This window comes from Macaca fascicularis, chromosome 1 (genome assembly GCF_037993035.2).
Source record: "Macaca fascicularis isolate 582-1 chromosome 1, T2T-MFA8v1.1".
Lineage (NCBI taxonomy): Eukaryota > Metazoa > Chordata > Mammalia > Primates > Cercopithecidae > Macaca > Macaca fascicularis.
In genome coordinates, this window is record NC_088375.1 from 36,716,936 (window position 1) to 36,741,169 (window position 24,234).

Sequence of the window (24,234 nt, forward strand, 5' to 3'; positions counted from 1 at the left end):
TATCATCTCTATTTTACAAATAAGGACATTGAATTACAGGGATGTTGAATAACATGCCCAAGGTCACACAGCTAAGAAAGTGGTAAAGACAAGACTCAAAGCTAGGCAGTTTAGTTCAAGTCTATACCCTTAACTACCATTATACATTATAATGTATACATGTACATTATAAAAGTACAATTAAAACAGTGTGATATCAGCACATTATTTGACAAGCAAATTAAGAGAACATAAAGTGCAGAAATAGAATCAAATGCACACAGGATTTAGCATACAAAAAGGTGGATAAAAGCTTATTCAATACATAGTTATTCTGAAATCCCCATCCTCTTTCCATAAGCAATTCCAAATTCAAAGCATCTATTCAACAGCCATACTAGCACATGTCTAAAATGACACATATCAGGGTTTGTACTAGGACACTGTTTACAACAGCAAAAATTGAAAACAAAATAATTATATAATTCATCCACATAATGAAACACCATGCATCCATTTAAAAAAAATAATAAAAGCAAGTTTTTTATTTACTGACATGAAAGAATTTCCAACATAAGCTACATAATAGCATCCATTGATCTAGGGGGAAAAAAAAGAATAGGGAGAATATACATGGATACAGGTACATATGCATAATATATCTCTGAAAGTATACACAAGGAACTGGTGATTTGGATTGCCAAAATTTGGGTGGCTGAGGAAAAGGAGTGGAAGGAAGACTTCAAACTGCATCTTTTGAATTTTGGACCACATAAATGTACTGACCCTTCAATAAACAAACAAATCATTTAAATTTTTTTAAAAAGACTGAGCCATTTAGCAGCAGGGATAAATGCCGAAATAATAGATTGAGAATTCTCTTGATAAAGGAGCAGAGCAGCCATTACACTCCACATACAAGCTGAAACTGAAAAAGCCAGCTGGAAGAAAGGAAAACTGAACAGATGTACAGAGCGAAAAAGAAATGCCAAACCTTGCAGTTCCTGAGAGAGACAGAATATGCAGTCTTAATTTCTAATAGCTTGCCAGCTCCAGTTTCCATCAGGCACAGCTGTACAATGATGCCTGTCCATGAAGTGTCGTGATCTCCAGTATGCCCATATAACAACAGTCCCTTCCATTACCTTCTGAAGTTAGCTCCTCTGATTCTCCATTCCTTTTTTTCTTCTTCTTCTTCTTCTTTTTAGGGCCTCTACCACTAGCTGTTCTATCTATCTGAATAAGAAGCTATTTTAGGATCATTTCAAAGCGTCATTTGTGAGAGAGGAAAGATTGTGATTTACCTAAGTGAAGTGCTGGACATACCCAATCAGAATGTTAGTATTAAAGCAAAAAACAACTATACATTATAAGTCCAGAAGCACAGAAATCTGCTAATAAACCCTAGGCACAGAACAAGTCTGACACAATATACTACCCTGTATTAAGGTCTCAAAATTATCTCAGCCTCAACATTTTTTAGATTGTTTTTAAATTTATTTACAATTGTCTGAAACCTATGTCAACCAATAAAAATGTTAAAAATTAATGTTTAAAAAGCAATAATGGCTATCACTTTTTGAGTACTTAAGATTCATCATGCACTCCCTGATAATTTTACATGTAATAATTCCTTAATTCTCACAACTCTATGAGGTAGGTATTATTAGCATACCTATTTTACTGGTGAGAAAAGAGACACATAGAGAATGAATAACTTGCCCAGGAATACATTATTTCTAAGGTCTCTTCAGGTTGTAAATTTTTTTATACCTATGTCAAGCTACCAAAATCAGAAATTTAACACAGGATCTAAACCCAAATGGACTGTCACCAGAGTCCATGCTATTAACAGCATGCTTATAAATGATTACATCTCTAATGTTGTCACTGAAAACAATCAGAAAATTTATTAAATGCTTCACGAATTATTAGTGTAAGAAAACTAGGTCAGGAAAATCATTCTAATAATCTCTTAAATATCCTTTTTTTTTTGAATAAGTATTTTTCTAGTAATAGCAGTTACCTACTTTGCCTTTAGAAATATTTACTTCAGACTCATGTCTACAAAATATCTGAGAAAGGCACAAAAATAGTACACGAAGACTAGTCTCAAAATAAATCAGTTATATTAACCCTTAATAAAGTGAATTGTATATGTTATATATATTTTTTCAACTTTTAAGTTCAGGGTGTACATGTGCAGATTTGTCACATGGGTAAATTGTGCATCACTAAGGTTTGGGGTACGAATAATCCTGTCACCCAAGTAGTAAGCACAGTGCCCAACAGGTTTTTCAACCCTTGCTGCTCCCATTCTTTCCCCTCTAGTAGTTCCCAGTGTCTATTATTCCCATCTTTATGTCCATTTGTACTCAATGCTCAGCTCCCACTTGTAGTGAGAACATGGGGTATTTGGTTTTCTGTTCCTGTATTAATTCACTTAGGATAATGGCCTCCAGCTGCATCCATGTTGCTGCAAAGGCCATTATTTTGTTCTTTTTTATGGCTGCATGTATATATTTGATTTCTCTTATCATATTATCATGAAGGCTTTGGACTGGAATATCAATGTGGGATATCTCCCCTTAGATGCAGCAGAGAATTGGGAAACCACAAAACTTATAATCAAGCTCTGCAACCTACTAGCTGTGTGGCCTGAAGGCAGAAGACAATCTCTCTTAGCCAAATGTCCTTGTCTGTAAAGCCAGAGAGTATGTTCAGCTCTTAGAGCAGTTCTGAGAATTAAATGAAATAGCAGGATAGTGTCTGACACACAAGCACCCAGTCCCTAAACCATTCTACCACTAAAGCACAATGGTTAAGAGTGTAACTTCTGGAGTTATACATGCCTCGTTCTAAAAACTGTTTTCATCATTTATCAGCTAAGAATTAAATGAGATAAAGTTTACAGAAATGTTGGCACATAAATGCTCAATAAACAATGTAATAATACTACCAAAAGCGAAAAATAGACACTAACAAAAAATAACTAGAAACTAAATCTAGAAAAATGGGTTAGATTCTAGTCGTTCTGTGCTCTAAGACTGGGTTTAGGGCACACTAGTCCAAAATACAGCACCTTGGCATTTGAGGAACCAGCAGAAGCGAAGAGGTCTCTCTGACCTTCTCCAGCCCCTCTCCGCTGAAGCAGACCATACAACAATTACCTGATCTTCTCGGAAGCAGGTTATAAGACCCTCGATTCCAGAGGTACCCTCCCTTTACTCAGAGGAAAGGAATGTCCTTCTCTCTGAAGACACAGGGACATTGAGAACAATCTGACCAAACAAGCCTTGCTAAGTTCCCCCTAGGTTATTATCATTAGATCATTCTCCCTTTGTCCGATCAGACTTCTACACACTGTCCACTCTCCATCAAACCTAACCATAAAAACACACAAGTTTCCCTGTTTATTTGGGTCTTCATTTCTGAAGGCTCCATGTCACATAAAACTTAAATAAACCTGTATGTTCTTCTCATTAATCTGTCCTTTGCCGTAGTGGTCTCAGCCATGAACCTAGCAATGGATGAGGAAAAGATACTACTTTTTCTCCTCATACATTTACTGTTAAGCTATGGGTCCATAATCAACTTGTTTCAACTACCCAAGTATCATTGACCCATCTGTAATTCAAGTGTATTAGAATATATGACTTCTACAGTCTCTTCTAGTTCTAAATTTTCATACCTATGTCTCTCTAGCTACCAAAATCAAAAATTTTATCTTAAAAACAACCAACACCCTCATACAAATACTCACTCTCAGGAAAAAGAAAACCAAACCAGCAGGAGATTCAGAGAAATTCAGAGATTCAGAGAAATGACCCAAAATGGCCAGCTCTTAAACTGCAGCCAAAGATTTCAAGTAATAAGAAACATTTTTTTTATTTTTGTTTTTAGAGACAGGGTCTCACTCTGCCACCCAGACTGGAGTGCAGTGGCACAATCATACCTCACTGTAACCTCAAACTCTTGGGGTCAAGCAATCCTCCCACCTCGGCCTCCCTAGTAGCTAGGACTACAGGCACACAGCTAACTTTTAATTTTATCTTTAAAGACAGGGGTCTTGCTATGTTGCCCAGGATGGTCTCAAACTCCTGCCTCAAGCGATCTTCCCCCTTAGCCTCCTAAAGTGGCATGAGCCACTGTACCAGGACAGAAATATGTTAAAAGCAAATACTTGAAATGAGAAACAAAATGATTTTAAAAAGCAACACCGGCCAGGCATGGTGGCTCACACCTATAATCCCAGCACTTTGAGAGGCTGAGGTGGACAGATCACCTGAGGTCAGGAGTTCGAGACCAGCCTGGCCAATATGGTGAAGCCTGTCTCTACCAAAAATACAAAAATTAGCTGGGCGTGGTGGTACACACCTATAAACCTAGCTACATGGTAGGCTGAGGCAGGAGAATCGCTTGAACACGGGAGGTGGAGGTTGCAGTGAGCTCAGATCGTGTCACCTGCACTCTAGCAGTGACAGAGCAAGACTTTATCTCACCGAAAAAAAAAAAAAAAAAAAAAAAAAACCTTTAAGAGGAAAAGTTTTAAAGGATAAAAATATTTCGCCAGGTGTGGTGGCACATGCCTGTAATCCCAGCACTTTGGGAGGCCAAGGTAGGCGGATCACGAGGTCAGGAGATCGAGACCATCCTGGCTAATGCAGTGAAACCCCACCTCTACAACAAAATACAAAAAAAATGAGCCGGGCGTAGTGGCGGGCACCTGTAATCCCAGCTACTCGGGAGGCTAAGGCAGGAGAATTGCTCGAACCTGGGAGGTGGAGGCTGCAGTAAGCCGAGATCATACCACTGCACTCCAGCCTGGGCAACAGAGCAAGACTGTCTCAAAAAAAATAAATAAATAAACAAAAATAAAAGTATTCCATATACTGCCAGATATTTAAATATAAACAGATGAGCATGACCTCAGACTTAAGAATATTCAAGCTTGGAAGCTTGGAAAAATATTTGCTCAGAGCTGACGCCACCTTGACAACCACAGCATATAGCCAAGATGACTTTTCTCTTTAAAGATAGTTAATAATTTCAGAAAACAGAAGACTTGAAACAATTAGACCAAAGAACTTATAAAAGCATTAGAATTTTTCCAAATAGCAGGGTTAATGAAAGAACAAAATAAAACAGAAAACAAGACATATAGTGATAAAGATGGGACTTCAAGAAGTTTCCAGTCTAAGACTTAAAAGTGCAATTAGGCTGGACCTGGTGGCTCACATCTGTTATCCCAGCACTTTGGGAGGCTGAGGTGGGAGAATTGCTTTGAGCCCAGGAGTTTGAGACATACCTGGGCAACAAAGGAGATGCAATCCCTAAAAAAATATTTTTTTAATTTAACCAGGTGGGGTGGTATGTGCCTATAGTCTCAGCTATTCAGGGGGCTGAAGTGGGAGAACCACTTGAGCCTAGGAGAACAAGGCTGCAGTAAGCCTGTACCACTGCACCCCAGCCTTAGCAACAGAGTGAGATCCTGTCTCAAAAAATAAAAATAAAAATAAAATGTTTATAAGTGCAATTAAACTAAAAATACAGTAATCAAAGGAAAAATATATACTGGAGAATAAAACCAAATTTAGGCCAGGTATGGTGGCTCACACCTGTAATCCTAGCACTTTGGAAGGCCGAGGCGAGTGGATCAATTGAGGTCAGAAGTTCGAGACCAGCCGGTTCAACACTGTGAACCTGGGTGATGGAGGTTGCAGTGAGCCAAGATGGCACCACAGCCTGCGTGACAGAGCAAGACTCCCTCTCAAAAAAAAATTAAAATTAAAATAACTGTTTACCAATCAATAACTGCAAAGAAAATTCAGATTGGTTCAAACACCTCCGTGGAATAAAATCTGCATTGTAACATGCCAGGTACAATATCTCTGAGTGTACAATGAAGAAAATACTCTCTCCCTATGTATTTGTCCATTCTCACGCTGCTATGAAGAAATACCAGAGACTGGATAATTTATAAAGGAAAGAGGTTTAATTGACTCCCAGTTCTACATGGCTGGGGAGGCCTCAAGAAACTTAAAATCATGGCAGACAGCACCTCTTCACAGGGCAGCAGGAGAGACAATAGCCAAGTGAAGTAGGAAAGCCCCTTATAAAACTATCAGACCTGGTGAGAACTCACCATCAGGAGAACAGCATGGGAGAAACTGCCTCCATGATTTAATTATCTCCACCTGGTCCCACCCTTGACACGTGGGGATTATTACAATTCAAGGTGAGATTTGGGTGGGGACACAGAGCCAAACCATATCATCCTACTTGCTGAATATATCAATTCATTTAAATACTACTGAGTGACTGGCACCATTAAAGGTACAGGGACTACAGGGGTGAACAAGACCAAGTTCCTGTTCTCACAGGGCTTACCATCTAAAGCAGCACTGTTCATTAGAAATATAATGCAAGTTGGGCAGGGCATGGTGGCTCATGCCTGTAATCACAGCACTTTGGGAGGCCAAAGCGGGTGGATCACCTGAAGTCAGGAGTTTGAGACCAGCCTGACCAACATGGAGAAACCCTGTCTCTACTAAAAATACAAAATTAGCCAGGCATGGTGGCATATGCCTGTAATCCCAGCTACTCGGGAGGCTGAGGCAGGAGAATTGCTTGAACTCGGGAGGCAGAGGTTCTGGTGAGCCAAGATCGCGCCATTGCACTCCAGCCTGAGCAACAAGGGCAAAACTCCATCTCAAAAAAAAAAAGGGGAAATACAACGCAAGCTGGCTGGGCGCGGTGGCTCATGCCTGTACTCCAAGCACTTTGGGAGGCCGAGGCAAGAGGATCACCTGAGGTCCGGAGCTCAAGACCAGCCTGACCAACATGGAGAAACCCCGTCTCTACCAAAAATACAAAATTAGCCAGGCGTGGTGGTGCATGCCTGTAATCCCAGCTACTCGGGAGGCTGAGGCAGGAGAATCGCTTGAATCCGGGAGGCAGAGGTTGTGGTGAGCCAAGATCACACTATCGCAATCCAGCCTGGGCAACAAGGTGAAACTCCGTCTCAAAAAAAAAAAAAAAAAAGCCGGGCACGGTGGCTCAAGCCTGTAATCCCAGCACTTTGGGAGGCTGAGACGGGCGGATCACAAGGTCAGGAGATCGAGACCATCCTGGCTAACACGGTGAAACCCCGTCTCTACTAAAAAATACAAAAAACTAGCCGGGCGAGGTGGCGGGTGCCTGTGGTCCCAGCTACTCCGGAGGCTGAGGCAGAAGAATGGCGGGAACCCGGGAGGCGGAGCTTGCAGTGAGCTGAGATCCGGCCACTGCACTCCAGCCTGGGCGACAGAGCCAGACTCAGTCTCAAAAAAAAAAAAAAAAAAAAAAAAAAGAAAGAAATATAATGCAAGCTGCAAATGCCATTTTACCTTTTCTAATAACTACATCAAAAATTTAAATTCAAAAAATTAATTTTAATATATATTAGTCTGTTATCTAAAATATTATTTAAAACATGTAATCAATATAAAAAAATTAATGCAGTACTTTATATTCATTTTTTCCATACTGAGTTTTTGAAACACAATGTGTATTTTATTACAGTACTTCTCAATTAGCTTATTTGTATTTATTTATTTTTAAATACAGAAAGGGTCTCACTATATTGCCCAGGCTGGTCTCAAACTCCTGGGCTCAGGTGATCCTCCCACCTCAGCCTTCCAAACTGCTAGGATTACAGGCATGAGTCACCACTTCTGGCCAATACTTCTCAGTTAGGACAAAGGACATTTCAAGTGCTCAAAGAGCCACAGTGGCTACTAGCTGCCATCCTGGACAGTACCAACATAGGGAGGAAATGGACAGGTGCTGCTAATTTTTTTTTCCATTTTAAACCTTGTCATATTCTTTGACTTCTAAAACTGCCTGCATGTATTATTGTGGTAAAAATAACTAAAAAGAGTTCAGGCATGGTGGCTCACACCTGTAATCCCAGTACCTTGGCATGCTGTAGGCAGGAGGATTGCTTGAGCCCAGGAGGCTGCAGGGAGCTATGATCATGCTACTGTACTCCAGCCTGGGTGACAGAGTAAGACTCTATCTCTTAAACAAAACAAAACAAAACTCTCTAGAAATATCAGTTTCAAGAAAATAAAAATATCAGTACAAAGTTATTAGATGCAATACAAGTAAGGCAACCAAACCTAGACTCAAGATGGACATACAAAATCAAGGCTTCCTATATGTTAGCAATAAGCAATTAGGAAAGATTACACTTAAAACAAAAATCATAAAATGTCCACTAATAAACCTACCAAGTAATGTCCAAAAACAGGATGAAGAAAATGAAAAATCTTTTACTGAGGGGCAAAAAAATATTTGCCTGGACTGGCAAAGGGATGTCATGTTCTTGGCCATAAGAACACAATAATGAAAAATTAACCTATAATTTGACATAATGACCATCAAAATCTCCTAAATCTTAACAACATAATCCTAAAGATCTTTGGAAGATATACGATGCAACATCTAAGCCAGGTGTGGTGGCTCACGCCTATAATCCCAGCACTTTGGGAGTCCGAGGCGGGTGGATCACGAGGTAAGTAGATCGACACCATCCTGGCTAACACGGTGAACCCCATCTCTACTGAAAATACAAAAAAATTAGCCAGGCATGGCAGGCACCTGTAGTCCCAGCTACTTGGGAGGCTGAGGCAGGAGAATGGCATGAACCTGGGAGGCGGAGCTTCCAGTGAGCTGACATGGCGCCACTGCACTCCAGCCTGGGTGATAGAGCGAGACTCCATCTCAAAAAAAAAAAAAAAAAAGATGCAACATCTAAATAAAATTTTAAGAACAACAACATGATTGGGGAACTAATCAGATATACATATACACTATACAAGCTTACAATAATTAAAATAGTATATTAACAATGTGCAGGAGGAGACAAAGATCAATGGAACAATAGAGTTTTAAAACAACCTATATATATATGAGAATATAATATATGATAAATATGGCTTTTCAAATCTGTGGAGAACTGATGGCCTATGCATAAATTAATACGATGGAAAAACATTAAGTTGGTTCCAGGCTCAAATATATATACCCTTCGGATGGATTCAAATTACAAATATAAAGAAAAAACACAGGAAAGATGGAGAAGATTTAAATAATCTTATAAACAAGTATTCATCAGTAAGAAAGTGGTTAAATATATGGCTAGAGGATGGGACACTATAAAGCTGTCAAAAAGGATGAGTAATCTACAAACACTGGAATAGAAAGATCTTCCAGACAAACACACACACAAAAACTGGGGGTCCGGCATGGTGGCTCATGCCCGTAATCCCAGCACTTGGGGAGACCGCGGTGGGCAGATTGCCTGAGATCAGGTGTTTGAGACCAGCCTGGCTAACATGGTGAAATCCCTTCTCTACTAAAATTACAAAAATTAGCCAGGTGTGGTGGCACATGTCTATAGTCCCAGCTGCTCGGGAGGCTGAGGCAGGAGAATCGCTTGAACCCAGGAGGTGGACGTTGCAACGAGCAGAGATCGTACCACTGCACTCCAGCCTGGGCGACAGAACAAGACTCGGTCTACGAGAAAAAAAGAAAAAAACTGGGGAGAAAATTCATACAGTATAATGCCATTTATGAAACAGCAAGAGAAGTATTAATATATATACTCATATATATGTAAATATATAGAAAGTTCTGAAATGGCTGGGTGTGGAAAACACCTATCAAACCACAAACGGTAGTTTCTTCTAAAAAGAGAATATGTATTGGGCCAAGAATGTCAAAGGGTACTTTCATGTCTAGTCTATATGCTTCTGAATTATTATTTTTTTAACCTTGAGATACCTTTGTATATTTTTATGTAATTGAAAAATGCATGGCCAGGCGCTGTGGCTCATGCCTGTAATCCCAGAACTTTAGGAGGCGAAGGCAGGTGGATCACTTGAGGCCTGGAGTCTGAAACCAGCCTGGACAATATGGCATAACCCTTTCTTTACTAAAAATACAAAAATCAGCCGGGCGTGGTGGCGCACGCCTATAATCCCAGCTACTCAGAGGCAGAGGTTGTAGTGAGCTGAGATTGTGCCACCGCACTCCAGCCTAGGCAACAGAGTGAGACTCTGTGTCAAAAAAAAAAAAAAAAAAAAAAGAAGAAGAAGAAAAGAAAAATGCCAATTTCAAAATAAGTAAAAGAAGGCTACTGTAACAAAAACTTTTGTGTATCAACCTTTCTTTCCTATAAGGAACAGATGAGTGATACAGATTGTACTTCTTAGTATTGTCAGGTTTTTTTTTTAATGTTTTCTTAGTAATTACCTAGAAACAAAATGCTAAGTGGTAATCTTCAGTCCTAACTCAGTATTGTTATTTTAATTTGCTGGAATTAGCACACAGAGAAAAACATGTTAACAAAATTGCATGTGTACATATTACATATTATACTAAGCTCCAGAACATTTTCTTTGACCTTATCCGCATGAAGTGAAAGGTTTCTGAACACTTCTCCCTAGAAAGCAAACCCGAGAATACAAATGGCCTGGGCCTGCCCAGCTTTAGTGTTCTGCTGGATCAAAAGCCAATGCTGGCAGAGTTCACTATGGAGAAGCCGGCAGTTCTATCACAGCAGAATCAGCACATTTACAGCAACAAGCAAAGTGGGAAAAAGGCTCAGTGTTGTTTTTATATTTTTAAGCAACTAAGTTTAAACTTTGGATAGTAATATATTTAATGTGTATTTATCCATGCATTTATTTGAGTGAATTTCATATGAAAATACTTACAGAATGTTTTAATTAGTATAATGACAACAAATTTACATACTGAAATTATGCACTCAATCCAAAAAGGCAATGATTGGTAACCAAGAGTTTTTGCACAAAAAATCCTCACAAACACAGACACACAAATCTCTTTTTAGTTGTTTCGTAAGGATGTTCATCAACATCTATTTGATCAGCAACAATCTTTTAGATAGCAGTTCTGTCTAAATTGTATCTAAAAATTCTCTCAGAGCCATCAACATAGGCAATTAGTATAGAATAAATGAATAAAAAAACAGAAAATGCTCTGGAGTGTTAAGCTAAAATTTTTTTTAAATTCTCCTGCCATATTACTTGGGGGAAAAGGTCTTTATAAGTTGCATATTGCAATAATAAGCTAAATATATTATGTGGTTACATAGATTCTTCTTTTTTTGGCTGGAGTGCAGTGGTGTGATCTGGGCCTGCAACCTCCACCTCCCAGGTTCAAGCAATTCTTCTGCCTCAGCCTCCTGAGTAGCTGCAACTACAGGCGTGCACCACCACACCCAGCTAATTTTTGTATTTTTAGTAGAGACGGGGTTTCACCACATTGGTCAGGCTGGTCTTGAAGGCCTGACCTCATGATCCACCTGCCTCGGCATCCCAGAGTGCTGGGGATTACAGGCATGAGCCACCTCGCCTGGCCAGTTACATAGATTCTAATATGAGATCATTGGAGGCCAGGTGCGGTGGCTCACGCCTGTAATGCCAACACTTTGGGAGGCCAAGGCGGGTGGCTCACTTGAGGTCAGGAGCTCAAGACCAGCCTGGTCAATGGGGTGAAACCCTGTCCCTACTAAAAATACAAAAATTAGCCAGGCATGGTGGCACGCACCTGTAATCCCACCTCTGTGGGAGGCTGAGGAAGGAAAATCGCTTGAACTCAGGAGATCGAGGCTGAACCCAAGAGGCCGAGATTGCAGTGAGCCAAGATAGCACCATTGCACTCCAGCCTGGGTGACAGAGCCAGACTCCGTCTCAAAAAAAAAAAAAAGGCCACTCGGCGTGTGGCTCAGCTGGGTGCGGTGGCTCACACTTGTAATCTGTAATCCCAGCACTTTGGGATGCCAAGGTGGATGAGTCATCTGAGATCAGGAGTTCGAGACTAGCCTGGCCAACATGGTGAAACCCTATCTCTACTAAAAATACAAAAATTAGCCAGGTGTGATGGCGCACGCCTGTGGTCCCAGCTACTCAGGAGGCTCAGGCAGGAGAATCACTTGAACCCGGGGGGTGGAGGTTGCAGTGAGCCTCGATCACGCCATTGCACTCCAGCCTCGGCAACAGAGCAAGACTCCGTCTCAAAAATAAAATAAAATGAAATATTAGTAACACTAGGCCTAAAGATTAAGACAGTAGTTCAACATTACCACGAGATTCCAAATGGTACGGTGAGTGCCTACCTCTCCTTCATTAGACCATCATATATATCTAAGACTCAACCCATAGCCACATACAATCTAACCCTGGCCTACCAGTCTGAAAACCTCATCACTGGTCAATACGGATAGGGTAAAAAATGCCTAAAAATCTTTGTGTATGTATACATACATATGTATAACTACAAACACACATATTCTAAAAGATAACTAGGTACCATCATATACCAAAACTATAGAATCACAAATAGACATCCCATCTTCTTTGGTCTCTAATATTTTTTAATTTGAGCAACTAGGGTTTTACGAGTTTTAAAAGAAAAAACAGATATTGAGTACTTAGAACATGACTGGCACACAGCCCTCAATAAATGCCAATTATTTCATTACCTAATTCTTCCAGGAACTGAAGCCCAATCTGCTCAAGAATGAATCAGCAGAACTGTTTCCTACTTCCCCTTTCCCTGGTAACTCCAGATTCTTTCAAAAATGTGTCTCTCAAGAGACCTCTAATGTATGAACTTATAAAGATAAACCACCAAAAAAATGGTGTAAGACTGTGGTGACTTGCATGTGGACACTAACAGGCTAGGAACAAATGAATTTCTGAACTAGTTTTGAAGAGAGTACATTACATCCTGTTTTCTGACAGTCATTGAATCACCTCTGATCAAGTACTCTTCTTTTTTTTCTTTCAAGACAGAGTCTTGCTCTGTTGCCCAGGCTGGAGTGTAGTGGTATGATCTCGTAGTGTATGTAGTGGTATGTGTGATTGCAGCCCACTGCAGCCTCTGCCTCTCTGGTTCAAGCAGTTCTCCTGCCTCAACCACCCGAGTAGCTGGGACTACAGGCACATGCTGCCACACCCGGTTAATTTTTGTATTTTTAGTAGAGATGGGGTTTCACCATGTTGCCCAAGATGGTCTTGATCTCCTGACATTGTGATCCGCCTGCCTTGGCCTCCCAAAGTGCTGGGATTACAGGTGTGAGCCACCATGCCAGGCCAAGTACTCTTCTTAATCTCACATGACCAGGGGATTCTCAAAGCATGGTCCCCAGCCAGCAGCACCTATAACACCTGAAAATTTGCCAGAAATGCATATTATTGAGCTCCTCCTCAGCCCTAAATCAGAAAACCTGGAGGTGGGACCCAGCAATCTGCTTTTACAAGCTCTCCACACTCAAGTTTCAGAACTGTCCTATATGATTTGAAGTAGCTACATATTTACCTAGTCCAGAAGACATTTGTTAACATTGAAAAGGTTCTGAAGTATTTTGAAGTCTCTATATATGCAGTGCCATATTAAGAAAAAGCCCATTTGACTCACAACTTCAAGAAGATAATCGTACTAAACAAGTTTTTTTCTTTTTGAGACAGGTTCTCATTCTGTCACCCAGGCTGGAGTGCAGTGACATGATTATGGTTCACTGCAGCCTCAACCTCCTGGCCTCAAGTGATCCTCTCACCTTAGCCTCCCCAGTAGCTGGAACTACAGGTGTACACTAGCATACCTGGCTAGGTTTTGTATTTTTTGTAGAGACAAGGTTTCGCCATGTTGCCCAGGCTGGTCTTGAACTCCTGAGCTTAAAGCAATTCACCTGCTTCGGCCTCCCAAAATGCTGGGATTACAGGCGTGAGCTACCATGCCTGTCCTAAACAAGCTTTTAAGAAGAAACTTTACATCCAGAGGTAAAAGAAAAAAAGAAGAGAACAAAAGAAGAAAACAGAGAAGAAAAAAAAAAGGTCTTAAAGGATGTCAGATAAAGAAGGTTACAACAAAGTCATTTTAAAAAGTCATTAACCAATGACCAGTCATTATCACGACATTAGTTTTAAATTGCAATATAGCTGGTTTATTCATCCGTTACTTGAATTCATTTTCTTCTGCTGGAGGCAGAGCTGTACACATCACATTAAGGCAGACTACCCTGGGACTACATTTCAGCACTCAAGAACTTCCTAAGAATTTATAGCCTTGGAAAGTAGGTTTACTGATTAGTTAAATAATAAAACTATTGATTATATTGTCAGTCTTTACAAATCTCTGGGATCTTTATAGAAAGCCTTTAAATCTGCTCAGGCATAAGGTACAATTGCTTTGGTTACAATATTATGATTTCTCTTGTAGGTTATGCCTCTTCAAAATAAATCTGCTGAAGAAATAAAAAAAAAAAAAAAAAAAAAAAAAAAGTCATTAACTATTAACCAGCAAACAAATGGGCCAACTTAGAATGAAGTCTCTATCAACTTTAAATTTGCATTTGCCAGTGTTTCTGGTTTAAGTTATTTGATGGAAGAAAAAGATGTCTGTAAGAACCATGCACTACATATACTGACACCCAATCCCTAAGACAAAGACAAATAAATGGTCTAGAGAAGGTATGACTTACCTTACAAGGAAGGTAGACCTAAAGTGATTTCAGATTCTCCTGTGATTTCAGATCCCCAAAATTCCCTTACCTTTTACTGCTTTCTGAAAATCCTCTAATAAGAGTAACTTAATAAGAAGAGAAAATAAAGTAATAAATATAAATGCTAAGGCAATTCTACGCTTTGGCATGCCATCGCAGTAACAATGGCAGTGCTTAGGTTTACAAAACATTTTCACATTCAACTCATATAATCTTCACAATCATCTTGAGGTAAATAATGACAATAAAACTGATATTTATTGAGCACCACAGTACCTGGCACTTCCTTAAGAGTCTCGTACAATTTTATCATTTAATTATTGCAACAACCTGTTGTGAGGGATAAACCATGTACCAATGTCAGACACAAAGCAGGATTTATATCCAATTATAACTGATTTTAAAACCCACATTCTCTAAATCTCTACACTATGGCAAGACTTGGAGACAAAACTATCAGTCCCAGGTCTATCCTTTAACAGCTATGTGACCTCAAGAAGTCACTTAATTTTCTAAACTCCTCTTCATCTACAAAATGGGAAGATTAATACCTGCTTCACCTATTTCAGAGTATTTGTAAAGGTCAAAAGAGATGAAAGACATAAAGGTCTTCAAAAGCTTTAAAAACTACACAAATATTATCATCATTCCCTATTTTGAAAGAGACTGAAGCAAAGAAGAACAAAAACATACAATGGTGGGGGGATGCTGGTTTTTCTGGTTTGGTTTTTGTTTTCTGTTTAAAGCAGGTTGAGCACCAGCTGCCTGCCACTTGTGAGCTGGGTGTGTGCTACACAGGAGAGTGCCTTGTTTAGGAGGTGGTTGCTTTGTCAGGAAAATCTACTACCAAGGAAGAAATTACCAAACCATGTCTTTTTTTCTATTTATGGAGTAGTTCACAGCAAATCTTGAGTGTTTTGACTAAAGCATGGAATGCAGAAAACAAACTTCAGCTTGTGCTTTAATCTCTTCTGAAATTCTACAGGTGTGTGTTTTATAAGCCGTATATGGCAGAAGTTTAAGCCAATCTGAAAGTCTGGTTTTTAGTAGCATTAGTTTTGACAACTACATACTGCTGAATGTTCAACTGGTGAAACTGAAGGTCTTTTCACTCAGAAGAAATCAGTCAAGAAGAACTTGCAGTTCACAAGCTTCCGAGCTGCTATGGATGGCCCTGGCTCTCCAGACTGCCCTTCCCACTGAGATCTCTCACATGGGGTCTCCTGCCACTGCCGCTCCTGACTCTCCTCCTGATGTGGTACCTCTCAGTCTTCCCCACTACAATGTGACAGAATGTGTAGACTGGACGTACTTTTACAAGTATGAGCCAATTTACAGATGAGGCTTTTACTTCACACTTTGAGAGCATTCAAAGTGCTCTCATCAAAATCCAATTCTGGTTATCCTAGTGACCTCCCACCCCTCAGATGTGAAAGTCAGACAGGCCATTAGAGTTCCTTGGGGTGAAAAAAGTCTCGATGGGGATATGAGGTTCTTACATTTTTCTTATTAGGCCAACAGGCTAAAAGAGAAGACAAACTGTTAGCACTGTCCTCAGCGGATTAACATCTTCTTTATGGTGACGTAATCCAACAAGAGTTTTTAGACACATACAAAAACCTGACCTTAAAGACTGGCTGGGCACAGTGGCTCACATCTGTAGTCCCAGCACGTTGGGAGGTCAAGAAGGGTGAATTACTTGAGGCCAGGAGTTTGAGACCAGCCGGGCCAATAAGGTGAAAATCCATCTGTACTGAAAACACAAAAATTAGCCAGGCGTGATGACATGTGCCTGTAATCCCAGCTACTTGGGTGGCGGAGGCCGGAGAATCGCTTGAACCCAGGAGACAGGTTGCAGTGAGCTGCGATCGCACCACTGCACTCCAGCCTGGGTGACAGAGCAAGACTCCGTCTCAAACAAACCACAAAAACAACCTATTATGGCATTCAGGTGGGTAACTGAGTTTTGCCCCATTGTCAACTACATCATGAAGACAGACACTTATGTTTTCATCAATACTGGCAATTCAGTGTAAAATCTTTTAAACTTAAACCACTCAGAGAAGTTTTTCACAGGTTATCCTCTAATTGATAATTATTCCCATAGAGGATTTTACCCGCCAAAAAAAAAAAAACCCATATTTCCTACCAGGAGTGTCCTTTCAAGCTGTTTCCTCCCTACTGCAGTGGGTTGGGTTATACAATGCCCAGAGATTTGGTGCCAAGAATCCATGAAATCATGGGTCACGTAAAATCCATGATGTTTATGTCAGGATCTGTTTGAATTTATTAAAAGTGGACATTCATATTCCAGAAGACACAAATCTTTTCTTTTTATATAGAATCCATTCAGATGTCTGTCAATTTGGATGTGTGATTGCAGCCCACAGCTTTTCTTCCAAGCAGACGATCACTTTTTAGCAGATTACGCTAAGTAACATCACATGCCATTAACTTCACATTCTATGAAAAGCCTAGACGAACAGGATACTCTGCAGAAAGTGTTAAAGTTTGTGCCGTGAAAAATTCATGGGGAGGTCAGTGTACTTACTGCCTTACACTTAACTCTTTTTTTTTTTTGATATGGAGTCTCGCCCTGTCCCCCAGGCTGGAGTGCAGTGGTGTCATCTCAGCTCAGTGCAACCTCTGCCCCCCGGGTTCAAGTGATTCTCCAGCCTCAGCCTCCCGAGTAGCTGGGATTACAGGTGCCCGCCACCATGCCTGTCTAACTTTTTTTTTGAGACGGGATTTTTGCTCATTGCCCAGGGTGGAGTGCAGTAACACGATCTCGGCTCACTGCAACCTCTGCCTCCCAGGTTCAAGTGATTCTCCTGCCTCTCAGCCTCCTGAATAGGTGGGATTACAGGTGCACGCCACCACGTTCAGCTAATTTTTGTATTTTTAGTAGAGACAGGGTTTCACCATGTTGGCCAGAATGGTCTTGATCTCCTGACCTTGTCATCCGCCCGCCTCAGCCTCCCAAAGTACTGGGATTACCAGTGTGAGCCACCGCGCCTGGCCTGAAACTCATGAAGAACCCACAGACTGGTTACATCTTATGATTTATTTTGACAAAAATCAAGTCAGGTCCTTTAAAGATGATATTCAGAGGAATTAAATACCTTTAAAACAACAACAACAACAACAACAACAAAGGCCAGGCACAGTGGCTTACGCCTGTAATCCCAACACTTTGAGAGGCTGAGGGGGGTGGATCATTCGAGGCCAGGAGTTCAAGACAAGCCTGACCAACATGGTGAAACCCCATCTCTAATAAAACACAAAAATTAGCCGGGCGTGGTGGTAGCTGCCTGTAATCCCGGCTACTCCGGAGGCTGAGGCAGGAGAATTGCTTGAATCCAGGAGGTGGAGGTTGCAGTGAGCCAAGATCACGCCACTGCACTCCAGGCTGGAAGACACAGCAAGGCTCCCTCTCAAAAAAAAAAAAAAAAAGAAATGAGGCCCCAGATGCAGGGCCTCATGCCTGTAATCCCAGCACTTTGGGAGGCCAAGGTGGGAGAATCATTTGAGCCTAGGAATTCAAGACCAGCCTGGGCAGTACAGCAAAATCCCGTCTCTACAGAAAAATTTAAAAGTTAGCCAGGCATGGTGGCACACACCTATAGTCCCAACTTCCCAGAAGGCTGAGTCAGGAATGGCTTCAGCCAGGAGTTTGAGGCTACAGTGAGCTATCATCACACCACAGCACTCCAGCCTGGGCAACAGAGCAAGATCCTGTCTCAAAAAAAAAAAAAAAAAAAAAAAAACCCACCTAAGTAAATAAATAAACTATTGAATAAAGCAGGCTGAAGACCCTTATGGAGAAACTTCAGACTTCATCACTTTACTTGGAATTTTACTGCCAACTGGGCTACGATAACAGAATCTGTATTACAACTTACTACTTTGCTAAAAATACGGACCCCCACTACACATCTATAACTTACACAGATTTGGAGGTTAATAAAAATCTAACAGCTGACTTATTTTTAAAAGTTTAGTCTTCAGGATTGGTGCTCAAGAAAAAAATAAAAATAAATAAAAATAAAAAATGAAGTTTAGTTCTTATATTAAGTCACCATAATTAAAATTCCCTTGCAACAGCCTTCCTGTCCTTTCCATAGTATCGTTTTCAACCTGGGGTGCTGACAGCCTTCATTCCACATGAACTACTGGCCGGGTGTGGTGGCTCACACCTGTAATCCCAGAACTTTGGGAGTGCAAGGCAGGCAGATCACTTGAGCCCAGGAGTTCAAAACCAGCATGGGCAACATGGCAAAACTCTCTCTCTACCAAAAAAAAAAAGAGACAGAGAGAGAAAGGCATGGTGGCACACACCTACAGTCCCAGGTATTCAGGAGGCTGAGAGGTGACAGGATCACTTGAGCCTGGGAGGTCCCAGGCTGCAGTGAGCCATTATCTCGCCAATGCACTCCAGCTTGGGCAACAGAGTGAGACCCTACCTCACTACAAAAAAAAAAACAAAAAAAACAAAAAAAACACAGATCCAAAATAAAATAAATAAATAAATAAATCAGATCACTTAAAATAATGAGTTTAAGGAAAAATTTTTGTTATTCCAAACTTCATAATTTAAGGTTTTTTGTTTGTTTGTTTGTTTGTTTTATTAGAGAGGGAGTCTTGCTCTGTCGCCCAGGCTGGAGTGCAGTGGCACGATCTCGGCTCACTGCAAACCCTGCCTCCTGAGTTCAGGGGGTTCTCCTGCCTCAGCCTCCCAAGTAGCTGGGATTACAGGTGCCCGCCACCACACCTGGCTAATTTTTGTATTTTTTTAGTAGAGGCGGGGTTTCACCATGTTGGCCAGGCTGATCTCGAACTCCTGACCTCAGGTGATCCACCCACATCAGCCTCCCAAAGTGCTGGGATTACAGGTGTGAGCCACTGTGCCCAGCCTAATGTTAAATTTTAATAGAATTTTTAGAAAATGAGAGACGGAAGCTGAAGTAAAATCATTCAACTGTTAAAAGATATATGTGATACAGACAAGTAAGTATTCAACCCTAGATTATTAGTCACAAAACATCAGCTCACCAAAAAGGTTTAATGGCAGAGCTTGCCTCTCGCGGTGGCTCACACCTATAATCCCAGTATTTTGGGAGGCTGAGGCAGAGTATCACTTGAGCCTAGGAGTTTGAGAACAGCTGAGCAACATAGTGAGACCTCCGTCTCTACAAAAAAAAAAAAAAAAAAAATACAAAAAATTACCCAGGTGTGGTAGCATGTGCCTGTAGTCTCAGCTCCTCGGGAGGCTGAGGCAGGAGGATTACTTGAGTCCAGGAGTTTAAGGCTGCAGTGATCTATGATCGCAGCACAGCACTCCAGCCTGGGTGGCAGAGCAAGACTTTTCTCTAAAATAAAACATAAATAAAAGTAAGTGTTTACAAAAAAAAAAAAATAGCAGAGCTCAGAAAAGTCACACAGCACTCACTCCTTTCATACCAAAAACGGCCCTATTTTGTTCCTTCTAAAGTATATTCACAAAAATCACTTTTGGCAAGGCCAATTATCACCACAGCTTACCCACATATTATTAACAATGAAAAATGACCATTTTAGCTAAAGAAAGAAAAGTCCTGGACTCTGACAAACCATTTCCATAATGCATGTACCTTTTTACTGATTAACTAAATGTATTATTTGGCTTACATTAAAACCTACAAAAAAAACCTCAGGAGTCTAACAGACCTAACGTTCATATATGAAATTATGTGCTAATACCTTAATACTGCAAACTCAAGACAGTAATTTGTACACTAGATTCGAGCATCTAGATTTACCATGTTAATGTCAAATGATACATCCACTGAGAAGCTTATGAATCTAGTTCATTCATTCATTCAGTTCAGAATCTATCACATTTCTAAGTGGTGTCCTCAACTAGGGGCAATTCCACTCCCCCCAAGAGATTGAACAATGTCTGTAGGCATTTTTACTTGTGACAAGTAAGGGGCAAAAAGAGGGTGCTACTGGCATCTAGTGGGTAGAGTCCAGGGATGCTGCTAAACATCCTACAATGCACAAGACGGCCCCCCACAACACAGAATTAGCCAACCCAAAATAACAATGCCGGCAAGGTTAAGAAACTATGATCTACAGAAAAAAAGTTTTAAAACTCATCTGTCTAAAAAACAGTACTCACTTCATCTTTGTTTCCTATATTATTTGCTAATTCCTTTCTTTTCATACTAGTCTTTGGCAATAAACTTGCCCTATTCCCATTTTTTCAATCAGCTTCTAACTTCCAAACTTGTCAATAGAATCATCATCATTCCAGTTAGCCAGGTTCTGAATCCTGGTGTCATCTTTGAATTATCCCTATTTTTTTTTTTTTTTTTTTTTTGAGACAGAGTCTTGCTGTGTCGCCCAGGCTGGAGTGCAGTGGCACGATCTTGGCTCACTGCAACCTCTGCCTCCCGGGTTCAAGTGATTCTCCTGTCTCAATCTCCTGAGTGGCTAGTACTACAGGCACGTGTCACCATGCCCAACTAATTTTTGTATTTTTAGTACAGACAAGGTTTCACCATGTTGCTCAGGCTGGTCTCAAACTCCCGACCTCGTGATCCACCCACCTCGGCCTCCCACAGTGCTGGGATTACAGGCATGAGCCATCGCACCCAGCTGAATTATCCCTATTTTTAATAATAACAGTAGTATTAGTAATGGCAGCAGCTAGCACACATTTAGCTCATACTACGTGCCCAGCCACTATTCATTTAATACTAGATACTATTATTATCACCACTTTACAAATGAAGAGTCCAAGGCACAAAAAAGTTAAATAACTTGTCCCAGGTCACAAAGCTCATAAGCAGCCAAGCAAGGTTTCAAATCCAGGAAAAATGGGTCCAGAGTTCATGCCCTTAACAAATACTCCAAAGTGATCTCTCTTCTTTCATCCTCTATCAAATCATAAAGTCCTTTAAGTTCCAAAGGGCAGGGACTCTGTTATGTTCACAGCAACATTCCCACAACCTAGTATGTAATAGGTGCTCAAAAAAACCCCTTGTTTGTTGAATGAATGAAAGGCCCCTTGAAATTACTCCTCCTATTTCCACTGCCACCACTCAAGGCCAGTCTTTCAGGTGAAGACTAGCCAAGCAGGTAAACGAATATAAACTTCTCTGCCAGATTTTCCATAACCCAGTCCCATCCAGCCTATCAAAATTTTCTTTCTACTGCTTCTTAATTAGAATCATAAAATCTTAAAATCAGAAAGTATCTTAGAGATCATCCAGTCCAACCTCCTCACTTTACAGATAAAGAAACCCAAAGATGGTGACTAAAATCACCCAGCCAGGTGGAGCCAGAACCAGAACTCGACTCTTCCAATTTTTGCTCTATGATCTTTTTCTTCCAACTCATAATGATGCTTCATTCCTGACAGATGTCTCCTCACTATCCTATCATCAAATTATATCTATTCCCATGTTCTTGCTCAAGTTGTTTCTTCTGCCCAACCTGTTCTCCCTCTCCATGGATCCAAATCCTCAAAATGTCTTCCTATTCCATTCTTCACTACTTCCTCTTTCTTGGAAAATCTTATATACCGAATAAGATAGTAGAGGAGGAGGATCATCACTGCCTACTAGGCCAAGTTTAATGCATAGTAACACTTCCCACAAAGTGAAGCTTACTTGGATGATTTCTTCCCTGTAAACTACTAATCCATTCTTCCATCCTATGTTTTAGGAAGTCATTTTAATAAAGATTAGCTCATATATCACCTTCACAAAGTGTTCATATACCTGAAAGAGACACTCAAGCACATCTTTAATAGGAGACATGTGGCCAGGCGCAGTGGCTCATGCCTGTAATCCCAGCACTTTGGGAGACTGAGGCGGGTGGATCATGAGTCAGGCGTTCCACACCAGCCTAGCCAACATAGTGAAACCCCATCTCTACTAAAAATACAAAACATTAGCCAGGCATGGTGGCGGGCGCCTGTAATCCCAGCTACTCAGGAGGCTGAGGCAGGAGAATCACTTGAACCTGGGAGGCGGAGGTTGCAGTGGGCCAAGATCGTGCCACTGCACTCCAGCCTGGGTGACAGAATGAGACTCTGTCTCAAAAAAAAAAAAAAAAGAGTTGCGGCAAGGAAAGGTGGCCCACACCCGTAATCCCAGCACTTTGGGAGGCCAAGGCAGGCGGATCACCTGAGGTCAGGAGTTCGAGACCAGCCTGGCCAACATGACAAAACCCCGTCTCTACCAAAAATACAAAAATTAGCCAGGCGTGGTGGTGCGCACCTGCAGTCCCAGCTACTCGGGAGGCAGGAGAATCACTTGAATCCGGGAGGCGGAGACTGCAGTGAGCCGAGGTCCCGCCATTGCACTCCATAATGCGCACTAAAGCGAGACTCTGTCTCAAAAAAAAAAAAAAAACAACAACAGTTTGGAGACAACTATTCTAAAAATACATTGACAATGAGATCAAAATAATAGGTTTCAGACTACAGGGAGCACACATACATGTAAGTATGTATATGGGCACGCGAACACACACACACTACGAAGGGGAAAAATACTGACTGAAGTCCTAACCATGCCCACCAACCTCTAACCCTTGCCAGCAATCTCAGAATTGTGTGTCCTACTCTGAAGCATAGTACAGAGGCTTTGGCAAAGCCTTTCACTTCTAGTAAAAACGAAATACAAAACAAAACAAACCACAAAAGCATGTCAAAAGTGATGAGATGCTACCTTCATCTTTCCTACAGAAAGGCATTTCTGGGCACTCCACAGTTCACTATCGTGACACTGCTCATCACCTGACGTAAACACATTACCTTCTACGCCACAATCTCCTGAAATTCGGTTCCTATTTCCCAGTCCCTTAGGACACAACCCATTTCCCCTTCACTAACGACGGGTTTATGCTCCCACCTCTGGGACTGAGCTCATACTGCCCTTCATCCTTCCCTCTCCTGAAGCTGCCATTCACTCTCTTTCTCCAGCCGCATAGTCCCGTCCCAGAGTAGAGGACAGACCATCCAGGGTCCCCAAGCCCACTTCTCTTTCCTTCTCCGCCCCCGGGATCTGCCAGCCAAGCTGGAGACGCGAGGGGGGAGGGGTGTGACTCGCCTCCCAGGACTGAACCAGATGGCAGCAGATTCCGCCCCCACTCTCAGGCACCCTCCACCCCCGACCCCCCGGGCAGCCCGTCCGTCACCCACCCCGCCCCGACCCCACCCCCGGCCTCCCGCACGCCCTCACGCCGGCTCCCGGACACACTCACCATGCTGGGTGAAGATATTGAAGCCGGTCTCTGTGGTGCGCCCCGCCGGGTCCCGCCTGCGGCCGGAGGGCCTGGCTGCACTGCTGCCCCGGATCCCGCGGGGCTGAGGCTGCTGGAGCCCCGGAGCCTCCCCGACGCGGCCCACCTGCTGCCCCATCCCTGCTCTCGCGTACTCCCGCGCCCCCGCCGACCCCTGGTCACATTCCTCCTCGACTCCGGCCTCGGGCTCCTGGCGCTGCTCCGGCCTCTCCCTCCCAGCCCAGACCCTGGCCCTGAGAGGCTGGGGCGCCGGCGGCTCCGCACCCGGACTCCTCACGGCAGCCGCCGCACTGCCTCCAGGCGACTCACAGATTCTGCTTTTCCCTCCTCCTCCCGCGGCTCCGCGCCCCAAACGCCGCCGCTGCCGCCGCCGCCATCTTTAAACC

The 24,234-nt window shown here is 41.9% G+C and overlaps 1 protein-coding gene and 1 pseudogene across 4 annotated transcripts in view; one reads left to right on the plus strand and one right to left on the minus strand.

The window, feature by feature from the left end:
• ABL2 (ABL proto-oncogene 2, non-receptor tyrosine kinase) overlaps positions 1–24,234 on the minus strand; it is a 121,605-nt gene extending 97,371 nt beyond the window's left edge. For all 4 annotated transcript variants that reach the window (XM_005540111.5, XM_005540108.5, XM_005540110.5 and 1 more), the window contains exon 1: positions 23,810–24,234. In XM_005540111.5, coding sequence (XP_005540168.1) covers positions 23,810–23,966 — 157 coding nt within the window. In that variant the 5' untranslated portion in view covers positions 23,967–24,234. The remainder of the gene's footprint in view (positions 1–23,809) is intronic.
• Positions 15,711–17,008, plus strand: LOC102118504 (UDP-GalNAc:beta-1,3-N-acetylgalactosaminyltransferase 1-like; annotated as a pseudogene).